General features: G+C 51.7%; 1 protein-coding gene across 1 annotated transcript; it reads right to left on the reverse strand.

Moving 5' to 3' along the window:
• Positions 1-5348: 5348 nt before the first annotated feature.
• On the reverse strand, positions 5349-15729 carry AJUBA (ajuba LIM protein). Its single transcript, XM_045450352.1, has 8 exons — positions 12926-15729; positions 10029-10130; positions 8285-8352; positions 8089-8151; positions 7209-7339; positions 7076-7127; positions 6250-6318; positions 5349-5776 (listed from the first exon to the last, which is right to left on the reverse strand). The coding sequence occupies exons 1-8, from the start codon at positions 13959-13961 to the stop codon at positions 5651-5653; spliced, it is 1647 nt and encodes a 548-aa protein (XP_045306308.1). The 5' UTR covers positions 13962-15729; the 3' UTR covers positions 5349-5650.
• Positions 15730-16566: the final 837 nt, after the last annotated feature.

The following is a 16566-nucleotide window of genomic DNA, read 5'->3' on the forward strand; positions in this document are numbered from 1 at the left end:
AAAAACAAACAAACCAGGCACAGGTAATTCTGGAACAGATGCTTTTCTCGGGCAGCATTGCAAAACTAATTTGTTGATACTTCAACAATTAATAATGGGAGGGTCTATGGATGGGGAGGAGCCCATCAGGATCACCCAGATAGAGGGTTACTGACTGAAATAGAGGGTCTACAGGAGCCAGGCAGTAAGCAGTGTGAAGCACACAGAGTGGTAAGAACTGTGACAAATGAAGGAGAGAATATACCCTATAAAGGAGCAGGCATCACTTGGTTCCAACTAATTGTTGCCTTGTGAGACTGGAAGGCCAGGGGTGACAGATCTTCTGATTATTCAGAAAAACCTTAGAAACCCCTCTCTTCACATACAATCTATGGATTTTTATGTGAAATCTCCTTAATTATAAAAGTTGGCAACTAGTTATTTTATTCGTAACAGCTTTTTACTACTACAGAGGCAGTACAAGTGCACTGTATAAAAATAGAAAACATAGGCCAACAACACAAAAACATACTCTCACCACTCAGAGATCACCACTGTCAACACCTTCATGCATATCCTTTCAGATCTTTTTTTTTTTTTTTAAACATATAGACACTTTGAAAACAAAATACGATTACCCTGTACTGGTTTTGTGACTGGCATTTTTGTTAATGATTTTGACCTTTCCGGCTCAGTAAATTTTCACCTCATCTAATCCCCTGTCCATATAAAAAATTTCCCAGTTGACTCCAAATATCTTTTATAGCAATTGGCTTAAACCAATAGGGAATCCAGGACCATGCGTTGTATTGTTACGAGATAGCTTAAGTCCCTCTAATCTAGCAGTTTTGAAGTTAAAAAAAAAAATCATGCAGACTTGCTCAAGAGCGCTGACCCATTGCCCTGCAGATTGCCTCACCTCCTAGGTTTGTGGGGTTGCTTCCTCCTGGCATCCTTTACTTTCTCACAGCACTTCCTGTAAACCTCAAGCTACATGTCCTACTTCTCCGGTGGGTGGGGAGCAGCTGGACTCTACACTAGGCTGGGTTATGTATTTGCCTCACACCAGAACCGGTCAACTGGCTGGTGATACTAAGACCCATTCCAGGAAATGAGTGATGACAAGACCATAAGCTGGTAGGTTACTTGGCACTATATCATATATATATATATATATATATATATATATATATATATATATATATAAAACTATGTCCAGTTGTCCACCAATCATTTCATTTTCCTCTCCTCGATGAAGGTTCAAAATAATATAAAAAATAACTCCCACTCCCAGTGGCCAAAGAATGCATTTGGGGACAGGATTTGTCTATGGGCCGCCACATTCTGATCTACAATCAAAGTCCAACAAAGTCTCCCCCCTGTCATCTGTACCCTGCAGCATTAGGTCTTTTGTTTGTAACACTCAATTACTTTGCACTTGGTGACATGTTGCTTGTAATCTTCTCAAGGCATTTTATGTGTGTATTTGTCTCCCTGGCTAGACTGTGACCTCCTCAAGGGCAGGGACTCTCCTGCAGTGTATTTCTTTTGCTTCTTCTAATGTGCTTTTAAAGATACTTTGGCTACTGCTAGTTCAAGTTAGCAAAAAAACCAACCAACCAACCAAACAAAAAACAAAAACATTAGTAAGAAGCACAAGTTTTCATTATTGTCTCTTATATTTCCTGGCTTTCCCACTAAAACTTTCCCTAATTATCCATCATAATGAAGGGCTGATCTAATTCACAGTTTACTTGTGCTGTGGGAGTCCCTGCAATGGGGATGAAGGTTCGGGTGGGAGGGAAGAGGGGAAATAAACTCTTTATTAGTCTTCAAAAGTTGGAACCTCATTTTCCAGCTGCATGACCTTAGGTAAGTGCCGTTATCCCTCCACTTCTATTTCTTCATTTGGTAAAACGAGGTCACAGAGTTCCAAAATCACACCCTGCTTGGCTCTAACCCTCCCTCTAGGATACAAGCCTAACCTACACCTTTCAGCAGATGTTCCTGGTAACCTGTGTCTCCCTGCTTGGATCGCTCCTTGGCTCCCTTCACAAGGGGCAGTGCTATCCTTTCTAAGCATAGGTGGACAGAATCTGCCTCTGACTACTCTCCGAACACATTAGACTGCTCTAATCCATATGTCCCAGTGACAGTTTGCTCTTGTTTCCAAGGTCAAACCTCAGTCCTTCACAACCAGGGCCAAGTGTGGATATTCCAAGGTCTCTACACCAGTAACGGGCAGCAAGGCAGAGGCCGTCTTAGGTTCTCCTTGGCTGTGAGGGAGAATGGAGAGGACGGAGATTGTCTTTGTTGTGGAACCCTCTAACATTAGGGCTCCAAATGACCTGGCTCGGGTCTGGATCCTTCTAAAACAACAAAATGCTTTTGCTCACTGGTTTTTCCAATCCTTTTGTCTCAATCCTATCAGTCTCCTTTCTCTCTCATTATCCCTCTTGTTATATGTACAATCTCAAGGACCTTATCCAGCTGGCTTTATGTGCCTAGAAATAGCTTTCTCTACTTCCTCAACTGAGGACAGTCTCCAGCCTGATTGCAAATGGAATCTTACCAATTCCCTGGCCTAGGAAAGGGGGAAGGGAGAAACAGGTCTTGAAGGAGTGAGGCAGAGGGAGAACCACCACCAGCCATATTCTTCATAAACCAAACCACATTGAGGCCTGTAGTGAACGGAGCTTACCAGAGCAAACAGCCAGTCTGCTGTGAAAGCCTGACCCCCGTACTGTGACTCTCATCCAGAGACACCAAAAAGATCCAAGACTCTCCCATTTCCCCCTTGTCCCATCTCAGGCCTAGTGGCTATTGATGAAAACCAGGCAGTAAGCTGGCCAAACAAGGTCTACCTGTTGCTGGGTCCTTTGCAGCACCCCACGAATCTATTAGCTGTAAATATTAAATAGAATGGGTCAGGTAGAGCTGTCTCCTGGGAAACAGGAAGAAGGGGTCTTGCAATGCAGGGAACACTTGGGAGCCTGCCAGTGACAACGTGAGGTGGCTGGGGCTGATCTTCTGCCACAGCCTGCCTTCCCTGGGCCTGTCCTCGTCAGCTGTTAGCACTTGTCTTTTCTCAGGATGGAGGAAGGGAGTAGCCCCAGTGGCAAGAACAGAGTCCTGGGGAGCCTTGGGGCTGGCACAGAGGAGCACAGACCCAGAAAGGAATCAGCCAGTAAGATGGAGGCTGAAATCAGAGTAACAAACCAAAGGTCAGAGTGGACATGACCTCCAAGAGTCAAAGAAGGGATGGGTGTAAAGGTATACATGCTTGTCTGGATTTCCCAGGCCTGGAGCAGCCTGGTGAGAAAATTGCCCAGTCAGCGTCATTGTATTCACTTATTTAATAATAATAATTCAGAAGAAGCAATCCCAGCTGTAGATCAAGTAATCTATCAGAACACTTATCCCTCCAAAAAAAGTGCATCCCCTCTGCAGTCAGGGGTATGAATGTGAGCTCTTACTCCCCCTCACACCCTCATGCACAGGCCTCTCCTCTGCAACCCCAGCTTGGCTGGCACGGTCACCTTAGAATAACCCCTAAACGCGGAATTTCTGTTCTTAGGAGTAACCATTTCTAGTATGAAACTCTAAGTGACAGGGAATGAAGACTAAGGATTAAAGATTATCAGATTAATTTGCCGAAAACCAATTCACCTACAGACAATTAGTCTAAAATAAATATTTATCAAATCTGCAGCATTTCAAAAGGATTTAGCAGATTTACCCTTTCACTTTTTATTGTTGTTGTCCACATAACCTTTAATTGTTAGTCAACTGAACATGCCACATGCCTGCTCATTTGTTTAGAATATATTGGCATTTTTAACAGCAGGAATGTAGAAGTTAGGCCAAAGCATCAAAATCATGTTGAGCTCTATTACATTTTCCAAGGCATCTAATTTGTAAAGGAATATTGAATTAAGAAACACAAAAAAATGATACACAAAATGTCCATACCAATTATATTTATTGCTAGAAACTTTAAACTTTTTAGAAAAGTGTTTGAAAAGTACATAACATAGGAAAATGTCCATAAAGGTAGGAAGCAATCTCAACATTACAAAGTGCTGCAAATTTGATAAATTTATGTTGTTGACAATAATTCAGAAGTACTGTTGGATGAATAGATGTAAATCTTGAGAACACCCAAAAAAAAAATTAAAAAAAAAAAAAAAAAAAAAAAAAAAGGGGCGCCTGGGTGGCGCAGTCGGTTAAGCGTCCGACTTCAGCCAGGTCACGATCTTGCGGTCCGTGAGTTCGAGCCCCGCGACGGGCTCTGGGCTGATGGCTCAGAGCCTGGAGCCTGTTTCCGATTCTGTGTCTCCCTCTCTCTCTGCCCCTCCCCCGTTCCTGCTCTGTCTCTCTCTGTCCCAAAAATAAATAAACGTTGAAAAAAAAAAAAATTTAAATCTTGAGAACATCCAAAACATAACAACGAAACACCTAAATGGCTATAAAAATACCCCAAAGGGACTGAGCTTTTGGCAAACTGGTCATTAAGTAAACTTTGGCAGCTCTTTCTGCCCATGGGTCCTATTCCCGTGCTTTCAATAAAACCACCTTTTTTGCACCCTCCCTGCCCCCCCCCCCAAACAAGTAAACTTTAAGCATACAAGTCTCCCACGAATTGGCTTTAAGGGAATCTAGCTTAGGTAAACCGATTTCAGCCAAACGACTAGAACCAGATCAACGTGTGTTGCCCCTCTGGCTCCCCAGAACCTCAGAGTTTGGGAGTTGTAGTGGTTATAATCCTAGATTCCTCTGAGAGGTGGCAGGTCTGGAGTGGTGAGTGACTATTAGGGAACTGGATAAGAGTGACCTGAGAAGAAGGGAGTGAGACAGTGTGTCTATGAATGTGCCTATGTGTGTCTACATTGGGCTGGAGGTCTCAGTGCACCTATACCTGGGCATGTGCACGGAGCGCGGTTGGCCTGACACTTCTTACATGTCTCACCTGGCACCTCCACCCCCAAGGACCCACTCATTACTTCCCCAACTGAGGAGAAGAGGAACCAAGTATGGGCACCCACCTAGCCTTCCCAGGCCCACGTGAGTCCCTGAGAAATAGGCAATACAGGCAACAGGCCCACTGAGAGCTGTCCCCCTTCCCAGCAGAGGGGTGAGCAGTGCTCCTAGTCTATAGGGAGAAGGTGGCCAAGAAAAAAACTCATTAATAAGGTCTAGTGTCCATCTCTTCATCCAGATACAAAGACACTGTAGTAAGAACCTGCTGACCCCATACCTGACCCACATGAGGGGTACAAAAGAGTGAGGAGTGCTCATGATGTCCTCTCTTCCTATAATCCAAAGCTGGAACATCACTTGACTTATGCATAATCAGACACTGGAGATACAGACCAGAATCAGACCTTTAGAAAGTACTGGAACTTGCCTGTAGTGTGTGCCTGAGTACACGCTACAGCACAGGCTACACACATGGAAAGAAAGCCAGTCACCCCACCATGGCAATTGGAAGGTTCCTTCTCCACAATCCATTTGGAATGTCATATCTTTGGGTCTCTGGCCCTTGGGGCCTTCCCCAGAGGGCTCTTCTTCCTGGCCTGGGAGTGCGTTCCTTGCCTCGGCTGGCCTCAGAGGGGCCCTCTGGCCAGAGGAATTTGTCAATGGTGGTGAAGGCAGCAGTAGTGACTGCAGTTCAGATATAGTTGGCAGGGGGCTGTCGGGCATTAAGCCGCTGCATGTGACAGCCGTGGCAGAGCAAGTGCCCATCCAGAGGGAAGCAGCAGCAGCCTTCCTCATCACTCAGCTGCATCCGGCAGTCCTAGGGAAGAAGGACATCTAGTTTACCTCAGCCTAGGCACCTCAGACATCTTGGGAGTCTGCCTTGCTCCACACCAGACTCCTAATGACTGGAAGAAAGGAGGTGGGGTTGGAAGGGATAGACTCCCAGAGAAGAAACCTGAGAAAATACCTCAGCGGGACAGCAGGTGTCGCTGCTACAGCAGAAATAATGAGTCAGACTCCCATTTCCAGCAGTTACCAGGAGTCCCTAGTTTAGTCTTGCCTCTGGGGAAGCCAGATTCAGAAAGGACTAAACAACCAAGACCAGAGAGGGTGGCTGGAGGATGAGAGAGAGAGAGAGACACACACACACACACACACACACTGGAGATAGGCCAGAGCACCTTCCTGGTTTCCATGCCTTAGACCTCTCCTGCAGGCAGTTTAGGGACATGCCTCACCCCCCAGCCCCATTCCCATTCTCCTCCAGAAGCCCTGGCTCCCAACACTCACCTCACAGTGGTAGCACTCAAAGTGATAATCCCGGTCCATGGATATCACCCTCACAATGTCCTCACAGCCCTGAAATGATGCAGACCCCCATGGGATAAGCTTGGGATGAGCACAGCATGACAACCCCAACTTTACCTTCCCTACTACGGGCCCCTCCCACACCAATGGGAAGATCATACAAAGGCCTCCAGAGAGAGCTCTCTGCAATCATCTGTGGCTTTGAGATGGTTTTTGCAGATCCTACCAGAACTTTCCCCCCACCCTTTCTTAGGGTTGCCTCCAGGAAGCATGTCCTCTCATTGTCTTCCCTCTGTCCAGCAGCTCTGGCCTTACCTACTTCTCCCAGCTTTGAGGGAAGCAGAGGGAGGGAAAGGGGGCAGGCAGCATAAGTAAAGTAAACTAAGCTGGGGACAAGGAGATCCAACAGGGTCTGATATCTCATTGGCTTTTGGCTTCTCTCCCCAGGCAAATGCTTCGCGCACACAGCATAAATCATTGCTGACATCTTCCTACCAGCCCTAAGGATTCTTCCCACCTTTTTTCCAGCCCCTACCTCTGGAATCTCGTGACCCTGACCTCGAAGAAAGTCTCCTCCTCTGGACTGGGAGAGACCAGATGAAGCCTGGGCCCAGTGAGGCTGTCAGACATGTCCAGGCCCGGATGTTAGGGTCAGGGTGGTGACCCTGAGAGCAGAGTCACACGGGAATCTTCGCAGAGTACATTCCTCAGCGCCACCGCCTCCCTCGGGAAGCCAGGCCCTATGTCCCATCCCCTTCCCAGGGGCAGCGGCACTGGCTGCCCCGCAGGAGAACCCAAACATACTGACCTCTGAGGGGAGGATGGGTTGGCCGCAGGCCGCACACTTAGGAGCATAATTTCTGAAAAAGAGAGACAGATGAATTAAGGTTGGAGAATCCCTGAGCCCAGTTCCACACCATACCCCAAGGGGGTAGACTCACTTGTGGTAGTCAGTGACGCAGTACACCTGGTTGGAGAAGTCCACTGTGAAGGGGATGCCATCCAGGCACTTGTTGCAAACGATGCATCGGAAGCAGCCTGGGTGATAGGACTTTCCCATGGCCTGTAGGATCTGGCTCATGGAGTGGGAGGAAAATCAGTCTCCCTCCGATCTTGACTCTCCCATTACCCAGCTACCCATGGCCCTTCCTGCTGACCCCCAACCCGATCCAACCCCCTGCTATTCTCCCAGAACAATGCTACGTAATCTGAGGGAAGCCAGGACTCTTAAAACAGAGGCAGAAACCTTGAACAAGTTCTTAGCATCCAGGCCAGTGGTTCTCATCCGGGGCTACATATTAGGATCACCCAGGGAGCTTAAAATACCCATCAATGCCTGGGTCCTACCCCAAAAGTATCCATCACAGTCTCTGATGAAGACCCAGGCACTGGTATTTTCTTTACTTCTTCCCAGGTGATCTGCTAGGCTGCTAGAGTTGAGGACCTCTGATCTAATCCTATCCCTCCTTCCTAAATTAAAAAAGAACAACTCAGTTCTAACTGATCCCAGTCAGTAGCAGGAAGGACATTAAGACCCAGCATCCCACACCCCTTGCTCAGGTGGAGGGCCTGGCTGTGCCTGCAGAATTAGGTAAAGACTAGGTTACAGAAGCCTGGGATGGCAGGATTAGGGGTACAGACTTGACCCCACAGGCAGAGGGACGCCACTGTAAACAGCTGCTCTGGGGAAGAATGAGATGAAAGTGATTCATGTGGTGATACGGTTCCTCCCTCCACCTTTCTCAGTACCACCTATCCCCTGGCTCTACCCCTCGGCCCCTCAGGCTCATAGAGAGTCTCAGATGAAGACACCTTGCTTACCTTCTCCAAAATCAAGTGACCACAGACACAGCACTTCTCAGCTGCCTCCTGAAACCCTGAAAACTACAGAGAAAGAAAAGACCAAGGTAGGGTGTTACAAGTAGAGAATGACCTGATGGGTGGAATCCCAATGGACCACCAAGAAGGGAATCCCACTGTGGGAGCCAAGTCCAGGCCCAGGGGACCCCTCACTCACCAGATAATCTTCCTCACAGTACACGGAGCCATTCACGCTATAGAAAGCTTTGCAGCGCAAAGTTCGCCCTGGAAGCAGAAGACAAAGGACTGGAGGCCATCCCGGGGTCCAGGTACAGGGTTTCCCTGCCCCAGGGTCACTCCTCTCCAATGCCGTATGATGTGTTTAAGTCTGGACTTTAGTGCCTATGCTCCTAACTGCTGTTTGTCCTTCCTCCCTACACGAAAGTCCCATCTGATGCAATTCCAATTTGCTTTGGTCTCATTCCTGCCAGCTTCCCCTCTCCTCTGCTCACTGCTTCTCCACTTCCTGCCTCCTCAACAGTTTTCTAGTTTCCTGGCCTCCCTAAACAAGTACATTCCCCACCAGTGCATGGGGAGCCACCAGGGAAAGCAAAGACAACCACAGGCTGGGGCACAAGGTAAAGGAACTCTGAACAAGATGCTGGACGATGCCCATAGAGGTGGTCACACTGTCACAGGCCTCGCCCTCTGAGACTTTTCAACCTGGGGGCCTCTTTGTGGACAGCCATCTTGCTCTCCCAGCCCTGTCTGTCTTTTTCCAGGGACAGGCTGGGCAGGTCAGGACATATTGGCATTACTGCTGGGGACAAAGTGCTTCGCTTGGGACCAAAGTCAGTTCCCTTTCCCGCTGTACTGAACTGCTACCCCAAGCTTAGAGGAACCCAGGGAATCCAGGATCTTCTGTGAGCAGACAAAGCATGTGATCAATACTTAGGAACTGCTCCAGGGTGTCTAACTTGTCAGAGAGAGGGTAGGAGTGAGACCCAGGATGGAGAATGGGCAAGTTGGCCACTTCCTCTGCCCTCTTTTGATCACAATCTCCACTTCCACCTCTGTCCAGTGGTTTAGAAAAGCTGACTTAGAAACTCCTGAGACACAGCAGGGGTAGAAAGAAGGAAAGAGACATACCCAGGAGAGGCCCTATAAACAGGACAGACAGATAGATGCACCTAAGAGAACCAGGCAGAGGTGGGAGGGGAGGATTGGGGTGGAGGGAGAGAAAAGCTGAGTGCTGGAGTCAGACAGGCAGAGATAGGAGATTAAAGGTTTAGCAAAGGAATCAAGAGTGGGCAAGCAGTGGGGAGGGGTAATGAGGGAGGTGAGGGAAGGGCCGGGGAGTTAAGGCCACTGGGAGCACCCCCCCCCCCCAGGCGGGCCTCCTGAGCTAACAGCAGCGGGCATTCCTGGAGCGTGATGTCATCAGCTTGGCATGGCCCTGTGGCCTGCACTCCAGCGAGGTGGCTGAACTCTGACCAGCCAAGAGAAAACCCCTCTCTCCGCCCCCCATGGCTCCCAACTCCCCCAGCCCACCCCCACCCTTCCCACATTCCAGTCTTTCACTGTCGCCCCAGGCAACTCAGACTGCCCAGGACCAAACCCCACCAAGGAGAGGCTAAGGCCGGGCTGGAGTCCAGGCTGGGCAAGCAAGGAGGCAGAAGAAAGAGGGAGGAACACAGGGGAGGAAAGAGGCTGAATGGAGGAAGGGAGGACTCACTCCAGAAAGCAGACCCAACATGGGGACTAGAGAGTCAGGTAAAGCACAGAGAAGGAAAGGCGGGGCAGCAATGGACACCCAGACATATGGTGGGCACCTGACAGCTGCTGTGTGAGCAAGTGAAGAGGCAAAAGCTCTGCTTTTCCTAGGCACTTGTGAGTGTGGATGCATGTGGGGAGTGCTTGAGGCCCCAGCCCCTGCGGGAAGGCCTAGGGGATACACTCACCACAGGAGCAGCAGACAAAGCACTGGGTGTGGTAGAGGCTGTCCAGGGCCTGGCAGGCGTTGCTCTGCCCATAGATGCCTTTGTTGCACTTGATACAGGTGCCTGAGGGGAGAGAAGAGGTTGTCAGCATCACACCCTATGCCCTCAGCTCAAAACCAGAGATTCAGGATCTTTCCTCACTATTCTTTCCTAATTGTGTCAGGGGACCAGGGGTCTCAGCCTCCCTTTGATGGGCTCCCTCCTGGGAAGAGAGGATAACGAGAAATGGGATGCAAAAAGGACTTGGCTGAGCAGACCCATTCTTGTTTACGTGATTAATCAACAGATATTTTCTGAACATCTAGTTTGTGCCTACCAAAAACATCGTGTCCAAAACTGTGGAAGATTGGAAAAGGTCAAAGATATGGTCCTTGGCCTTCAAATAAATGCTTGCGTTCTGTCAGGAATAAAAGACTAATAGGCTAGGATATGACCCCTGTTGCACTGTGTGGGACAAGGAGTCAGATATGCCAGTCCATAATGTCCCAGCAGTGGACTCCTAGAGAAAGTAGGCCAGGTCCAGAAAGCCTCTCTGGGACCTCAGTTTCCCCATCTGTAAAATGAGCTGCTATTCAGCTACAGAATGACTTCTTACTGCTCCACACCTCCAGGCTTTCAAGGATGAAAAGAAGGATATGGCTCAGCAGAGGGCCCTGTGCAGAGGGGACCATGTGAGCATGACTCCTGTGGGGAGGTGGCTGCTAAGAATGTAGGGTGTGTTCCAGGGACTGGAAGTTGCATAGGAAGGTGGGGGAAGGGTGACAGAATCCCTAATGTCTCCCAGACATCGATCTTGGGAGGAATAGAGCTAAACTGCTCTTCTCTGACACCCCTCCCCCTAAAACACATACACCTGGCTCTGGCACCCACCTTTCCTGGGTGTGTTCTTCCCTCCCTCCACTCCCCAATTCCAGGCCCATGAGTGAGGGCTAGGGCCTGTCTTTGGGGAGCAGATCCCAACGGGCCCGCCTCACCCCGCCCCACCTCTCCCCCTCGGCACACTGCCATACTCCTTGCCTGTTGGGGCCCATCCCAGTCTTTGCCCAGGGGCTTGGGAGCCCGTGCAGCAGCTGCAGCGATTGATGGGCCCAGGCCTGTCCTGCTCCCACCCTCTGGCAGCTGGGCAAGGCTGTAGCCAAGGAAGAGGGCCCCTAACTAGGGGCCAGAGTAGGAGGGTACAGTCAGGCTGGGGATTCTGTCAGAGGAGGCAACCTGACTCTCAGGAAGAAGAGGCCCCTACCTCTAGGGTCGAAATGCCCATAAGAGTGAACATCTGCTCCAAGATTGCCATGCCAGGGGGGCCCGTCAGAACCATTTCTTTGGGAAGCCTTGAACATTATGGGAAGACCGGCACAAACTGCTCAGGCATGTCCGCCTCACCTCCTCCAACCCAGTATATCCACACTTAGGTTCTTCCTGCCATTTTATTGCACTCTGTCCAAGCTCCTTTCTTCCTTTTAACTCTGATGACTTAGCCAAAGAGACTTCTTTCCACTGAACAGCCACTTCTCACAGGCCCCCAAAGGAAACTGCTGAAAGGATCCTGTCGCTTTGTCTCCGTTGACCAAACCATTGTCTAATCTACAGCTTTCCTCTCTCAGGATGGGAACACTGAGGGTTGAACCAGGCAGGGCCCTTCCAGACTGCAGCCCTGCTACCTCAACCTCCTCCTCAACCTTCCCTCCTTGGCTGGGTTCCTCTCCCCGGCCGCATTTCTAACCATAGAGATCTAGAGATCTAGAGCATGGGGTCCAGCGCAGGAACATGGATGGTGAGAAAGGTGAGAAGAGGCCCACAGCCCTCCATTTCTGCTCTTCCTACCATATCAGCATTTCTTCCTGCAGCAAAGTGGTGGTTGTGGGTCTTAGCTAAAAAGATCCTTTAAGATCCCAATATCCCCCGGTAGCTGTGACATATAATCAATTAAAACTTCTTAAAGGTGACCGCGTGGGGGAGAGAAACAGCGACCAGGTTTCCCTAACAGCAGCAGGGAAAGAACGTGCTACTTCCAGCCTGAATTCTGAGGAGGTTGTGCCCCAAACTGAAGGCCAGGTTATTTCTGGCAGTTAACACAGGGTCGTTAACCAGCTAGGGATGCTGGTGTACGGGTGGTCATGGCTTTTGCCCTGACTTCCGGAAGATAGGGAAAATAGAAGCGGACACCACCAGATCTCCGCTTAAATGCCCACGCACGCAGGCAAGCCAGCAGGACTGGGACGAGCCAGTAGCAGGGTCCCCGCTTTTCCGTCCCGAAACGCTTCACACTCTCTCCGGGTTCCATTTGCCCGACCGCAGCCGCGGCTGCGCGCGTGTTAGCAAGCAGCACCCCCGCCCCCCACCGCACTCCACCCTCTGCCCCGCGCCGCGCCGTGCCGCGCGGCCAGCCCCGCCCGCGGGCACCTGGAGCGCCCGGGCAGGAGCCGGCACGCACGCGGCCCGCCCGCCCCGCCCCCCACCCGCGCATTCCCCGAATTCCTGCGGGCGGAGCTTGGGCCGGGGTGGGGGCGCGGCGCGCGGAAGCCTGCAGGGGCACCGCCGCCTAGGGGGGAGCAAGATGGGGGATGCTCTCACTCCCCACTTGGTCCCCTCCCTACGAGGCCTCCTACAACGAAAAACCGAGGCTCTAAAGCTTGAAGAACTGGGACTCACGAGATCATAATCAGGGGGTTGAATGTAGCATGAATAAGGAGCCCCTGGTCCATTTCAGACCTGGTGGAAAGGGGAAGTCCCTCTTGCCTCTTCTAGCTCCGCGTCTCCGCCTCCGACTTCCCGGCGCCGGCAAATGGGGCCGTCGGGGCAGTGGGTAACCGAATGCTGTGACGGGTCCCGTCCCATCCCTAACCACTTGTCTCACTCACCGAAGTAGTCTTCTCTGGCCTCTGGTTCCCGCATCCGGGCCCGGGAGGCCTCTGGAACGAACGGACCCGGCGGCTCCTCGAGACCCGACGGCTCAATCCCCGAGGGTTCCCCGCGGGTGCCGGCTTCTCGCCCACCCGTGCCCACCGTCAGGCGCAGCAATGCTGTTAGCTCATCCTGGTATCGGGCGCCCGCGGCGCAGTCCCCGTATCCGGTCACCGAGTGTCGTCCGGGTTGCGCCCCGCGTCTCTCCAACGGCCCTGCCGCTCCCACTCCGGCCCCGGCTAGAGCCCCGGGGCTGCCTAGGGCCGGGGGATACGAGTGGCGGCTTTCCTGGCAGCCGAATCCCGACGGCCGGTGAGCGCACAGTCGGTCCAGGGCAGCGTGGAGCTCCGGGTAGGCGGACGGCACCCCTCCAGGGGAATAGCCCGCCGGAGCCCCAGCCAGGGGTGGGCCAAACAGGCATGGCCCGGCGGGCAGGGGGCTGCCGTGGCGCTGGTCGTAGCCCATGCTGATGCCGCTGGTACGATTGCTGCAGGGTCGGCTACCTCCGGCTCCACCGGCCCCCGCCCCGTCCAACAGCAGGCTGCCCCGGGGACTGGACGGCTTGCTGGCATCGCTGGCTGAGCTACTGGCGAAACTGGAGCGGGGGCTTAGAGCTGGGGCCGTGGTCTCCAGCCGAAAGTCGGGGGGCAATGACTGAGGTAGAGGCAAGGCCCGGGTGGGAGGCGGCCCCCCAGAAAAGGAGCCTTCGTAGCGCTGCGCCTCAAAGGAGCCGCGCGGGTTCCGCTCAGCGTCCAGGGGGCCCTGCTCCCGGGCTGGCTCCAACGGCTCATCCCCAGGTCCCCCAGTAGCTCCACGGGGCCCTGATTTCCTAGGTCCCCCCAACCCACTCAGACGCCCCTTGCCCGCCCCGGGGGTCCCATCAGATCCAGACCGGCTAGATTCACCCTTTCTGCGGCCGAACTTGGCGCTGCCGGAGTCCGAGAGTCTTAACTTCTCCAGCAGGCGACTGGCTTTCTCCCCTAACCGCTCCATGCCCTCGGGCCTGGGGCCTCCAGCCCCCTCCCCGCCCGGCACCCTGCAGCGTCTCTGCGGCCGCTTCTCTTTCCCAGTGGCCGGACTCCGGTTCCCCGGGGGCACGGGGTAGGCACACGGGTTTAGCGGGCGGCCCGGATGCCCGGCACCGGGAATCCCGCAGCATCCCCCAGCGAGAGGGGCTGCTTCCCCCCGCGCATCAGGGGTTAAGCGGGGCTAGAAGGGCCTACGGCCGCGGCTGTCCCGTCCGCAGGTCTGTCTGTTCACGCGTCCACTCGCCCTGCCGCCCCACTCTCCTCGGCCCCCGCCCCCCTCACTCTCACACTCAGCACAGACCGAACTTCTCTCCCAAACTTTTGTCTGCCTGGCCGGATCTACTTTCCGGGAGGGGCGGAGCGCTGTGTGCAGGAGGAACGGGGGTGTCTGCGCAGGGATCTCTGGTGCGCTGAAGGGGGAGGGTGGTGCTGGTGGTAACTGTCCCGGAGGTGGAGACCCGCCGACTGGAGGCGAGAGGCGGCCGTGGAGCAGTTTGGGCAGCGCCGCTACATCTCTCAGGAATTGGGACGGGGAAAAGTGGAGGAGGGGGAGGGGAACTCTTTGTTTGCAGTTGGAATGCGCGGAGGGGCACGGTGGAATGTGACGGTCCCGGACGGGGCGACGCGAGGCATGTTCTGCGCAAACATCGTGACTTTGTTCCTACTGTGGGGACTGTGGGAGAGACGGAGACAAACTGGCACAGAAGTAGTGAGACAGGGAGAGTTCCATAAAGAGGGGGACAGGGAAAAAGAAAGGTGGATACACAAAGAGGCTCAGAGACGCGTATGTGAAGAACCCAGAAGGGCGATGAAACCCATGTAGAGAGGTGGAAGACAGGTAGCGAAAGAAAGGGCGAGCCGGAGCAAAGGGGATCGTGGGTGGTACGGAGACCGAAAGATGAACAGACTAAGAAAAAGAAAAATTTATGCATGTCCGGACAGAATGAGAGACCTACGATAATCTGCAATAAAAAGACACCACTTTCTGAACCCAAAGCTCTGCGACGGTAGGGAGAGAAGGAGCTTTAGGAGCTACGTAAAAGGAGTGGGGAAAAGGGTTGGGGCTAATCTCTACCTTCAGGGTGGGACAGATACAGGAATAGAGACACCCCCTGGTGTTGGGAAATGAGATTTTTAGCAACTATTTCAGGTGACTATGGGGATAGAAGGACTGGTTTTAGGGCTAGCGAATGCCTCCCCCTTGGTTCGCCCACAGGAGATTGGTGATAAAGAGTAAGTATTAACTTAGGAAGAAGAAGAGAAATGTCCTTTAGACGAGCTAGCAAGTGAAAATGATCAGGGTGGAAAAGGGAAAGAGGCTTCTAATATGGGCCACACTGGAAGGATCAAGAACAAGGAAAGAAGGAAAGGGGGGGCTGAAACTGAACATACCTAATTAAATACCAGTCAACTGATTTTGCCCTGACTAGCACATCAGGCACAAGGGGTGGAGGAGGTAGAATGGAGAAGGAAAATGATTCTTTTGTATTTAGATAGTAAATGAGTATGAAAATTATATGCAAACAAATCATGCATATTATTTTCATTTCAACATTTTGAACACCTTTCATAATCTTAGTGTAGCCTTAGGGAATGGTGAAGCAAAGGAGGTTAATATCTTTGGGGAAATTAATTTGGCACAAACTATTTGGCTTCTTTGTCCTAGCTGCATTGTCTCCCTGACCTCATCTCTCGGGAGAATCAGCCTCTCTGTTTCCCTATCAGGCCTACAGCTCTTCTCTGATCCAGAGGAGAGTTCACTATCAGACCAGAAGCAGGGAACACTGAAAGCGTTAGTAACAGAGGGGAGCTATCAGGTTGCATCCAGAACCTGCTGTGAGCAACATCTTCAGAATTAACCATAAGGCTCTCCCTCCTTTCCTGTCTCCATATGGAGAAGGAAAACCTGGATTCTTCCTTCCTATTACTTACAACCAGAATATCCACAGAGCCTCTCTTATTTGGAAGCTTTCCCCATTTATAGTGAGGATGGGAGACTGAATCTCTTATGAAAAGTTGAGGAGCCCTTGGTGGTGGCAGCAGTGGGCACAGTTGGGATCAAGCACCTGTATTTTCAGGGGATAACAGGAAACAGAGACAAGTGAAGGGGGAGAGGGATGCACTGAGGGCATACTCCGGTAGTGCTCATGACCTCAGGGTAATCACTCTTTTGGAGCCAGGAGCTCCACCAGCCCTGTTCTCCCTTCTCAAGACTTTAATTATGAACTATGTACACAGATGGCTCCCAAATCCCTATCTGTAGCCCAGACATTTTTTTTTTTAAGGTAAGCTCTACGCCCAACATGGTGCTTGAACTCATGACTCTGAGATCAAGAATCCCATGCTCCACTGATTAAGTCAGCCAGGTGCCCCTTAGCCCAGACTATCTTAGACTTAAAAACTCAGCTGACTACTATCATCTCCACGTGGTTGTCTCAAAGGCATACAGCCCCCTCAACTGACTTTACCTTCTCTGCCTCCTGAAATTGGCCCCTCCAGCATCCCAAATAAACGGCGCCATTAACCACTTAGATGCTTATGCCAGAAACCTGAACGTCAACCTTATGTCC

Source organism: Leopardus geoffroyi, chromosome B3, assembly GCF_018350155.1.
Source record: "Leopardus geoffroyi isolate Oge1 chromosome B3, O.geoffroyi_Oge1_pat1.0, whole genome shotgun sequence".
NCBI lineage: Eukaryota > Metazoa > Chordata > Mammalia > Carnivora > Felidae > Leopardus > Leopardus geoffroyi.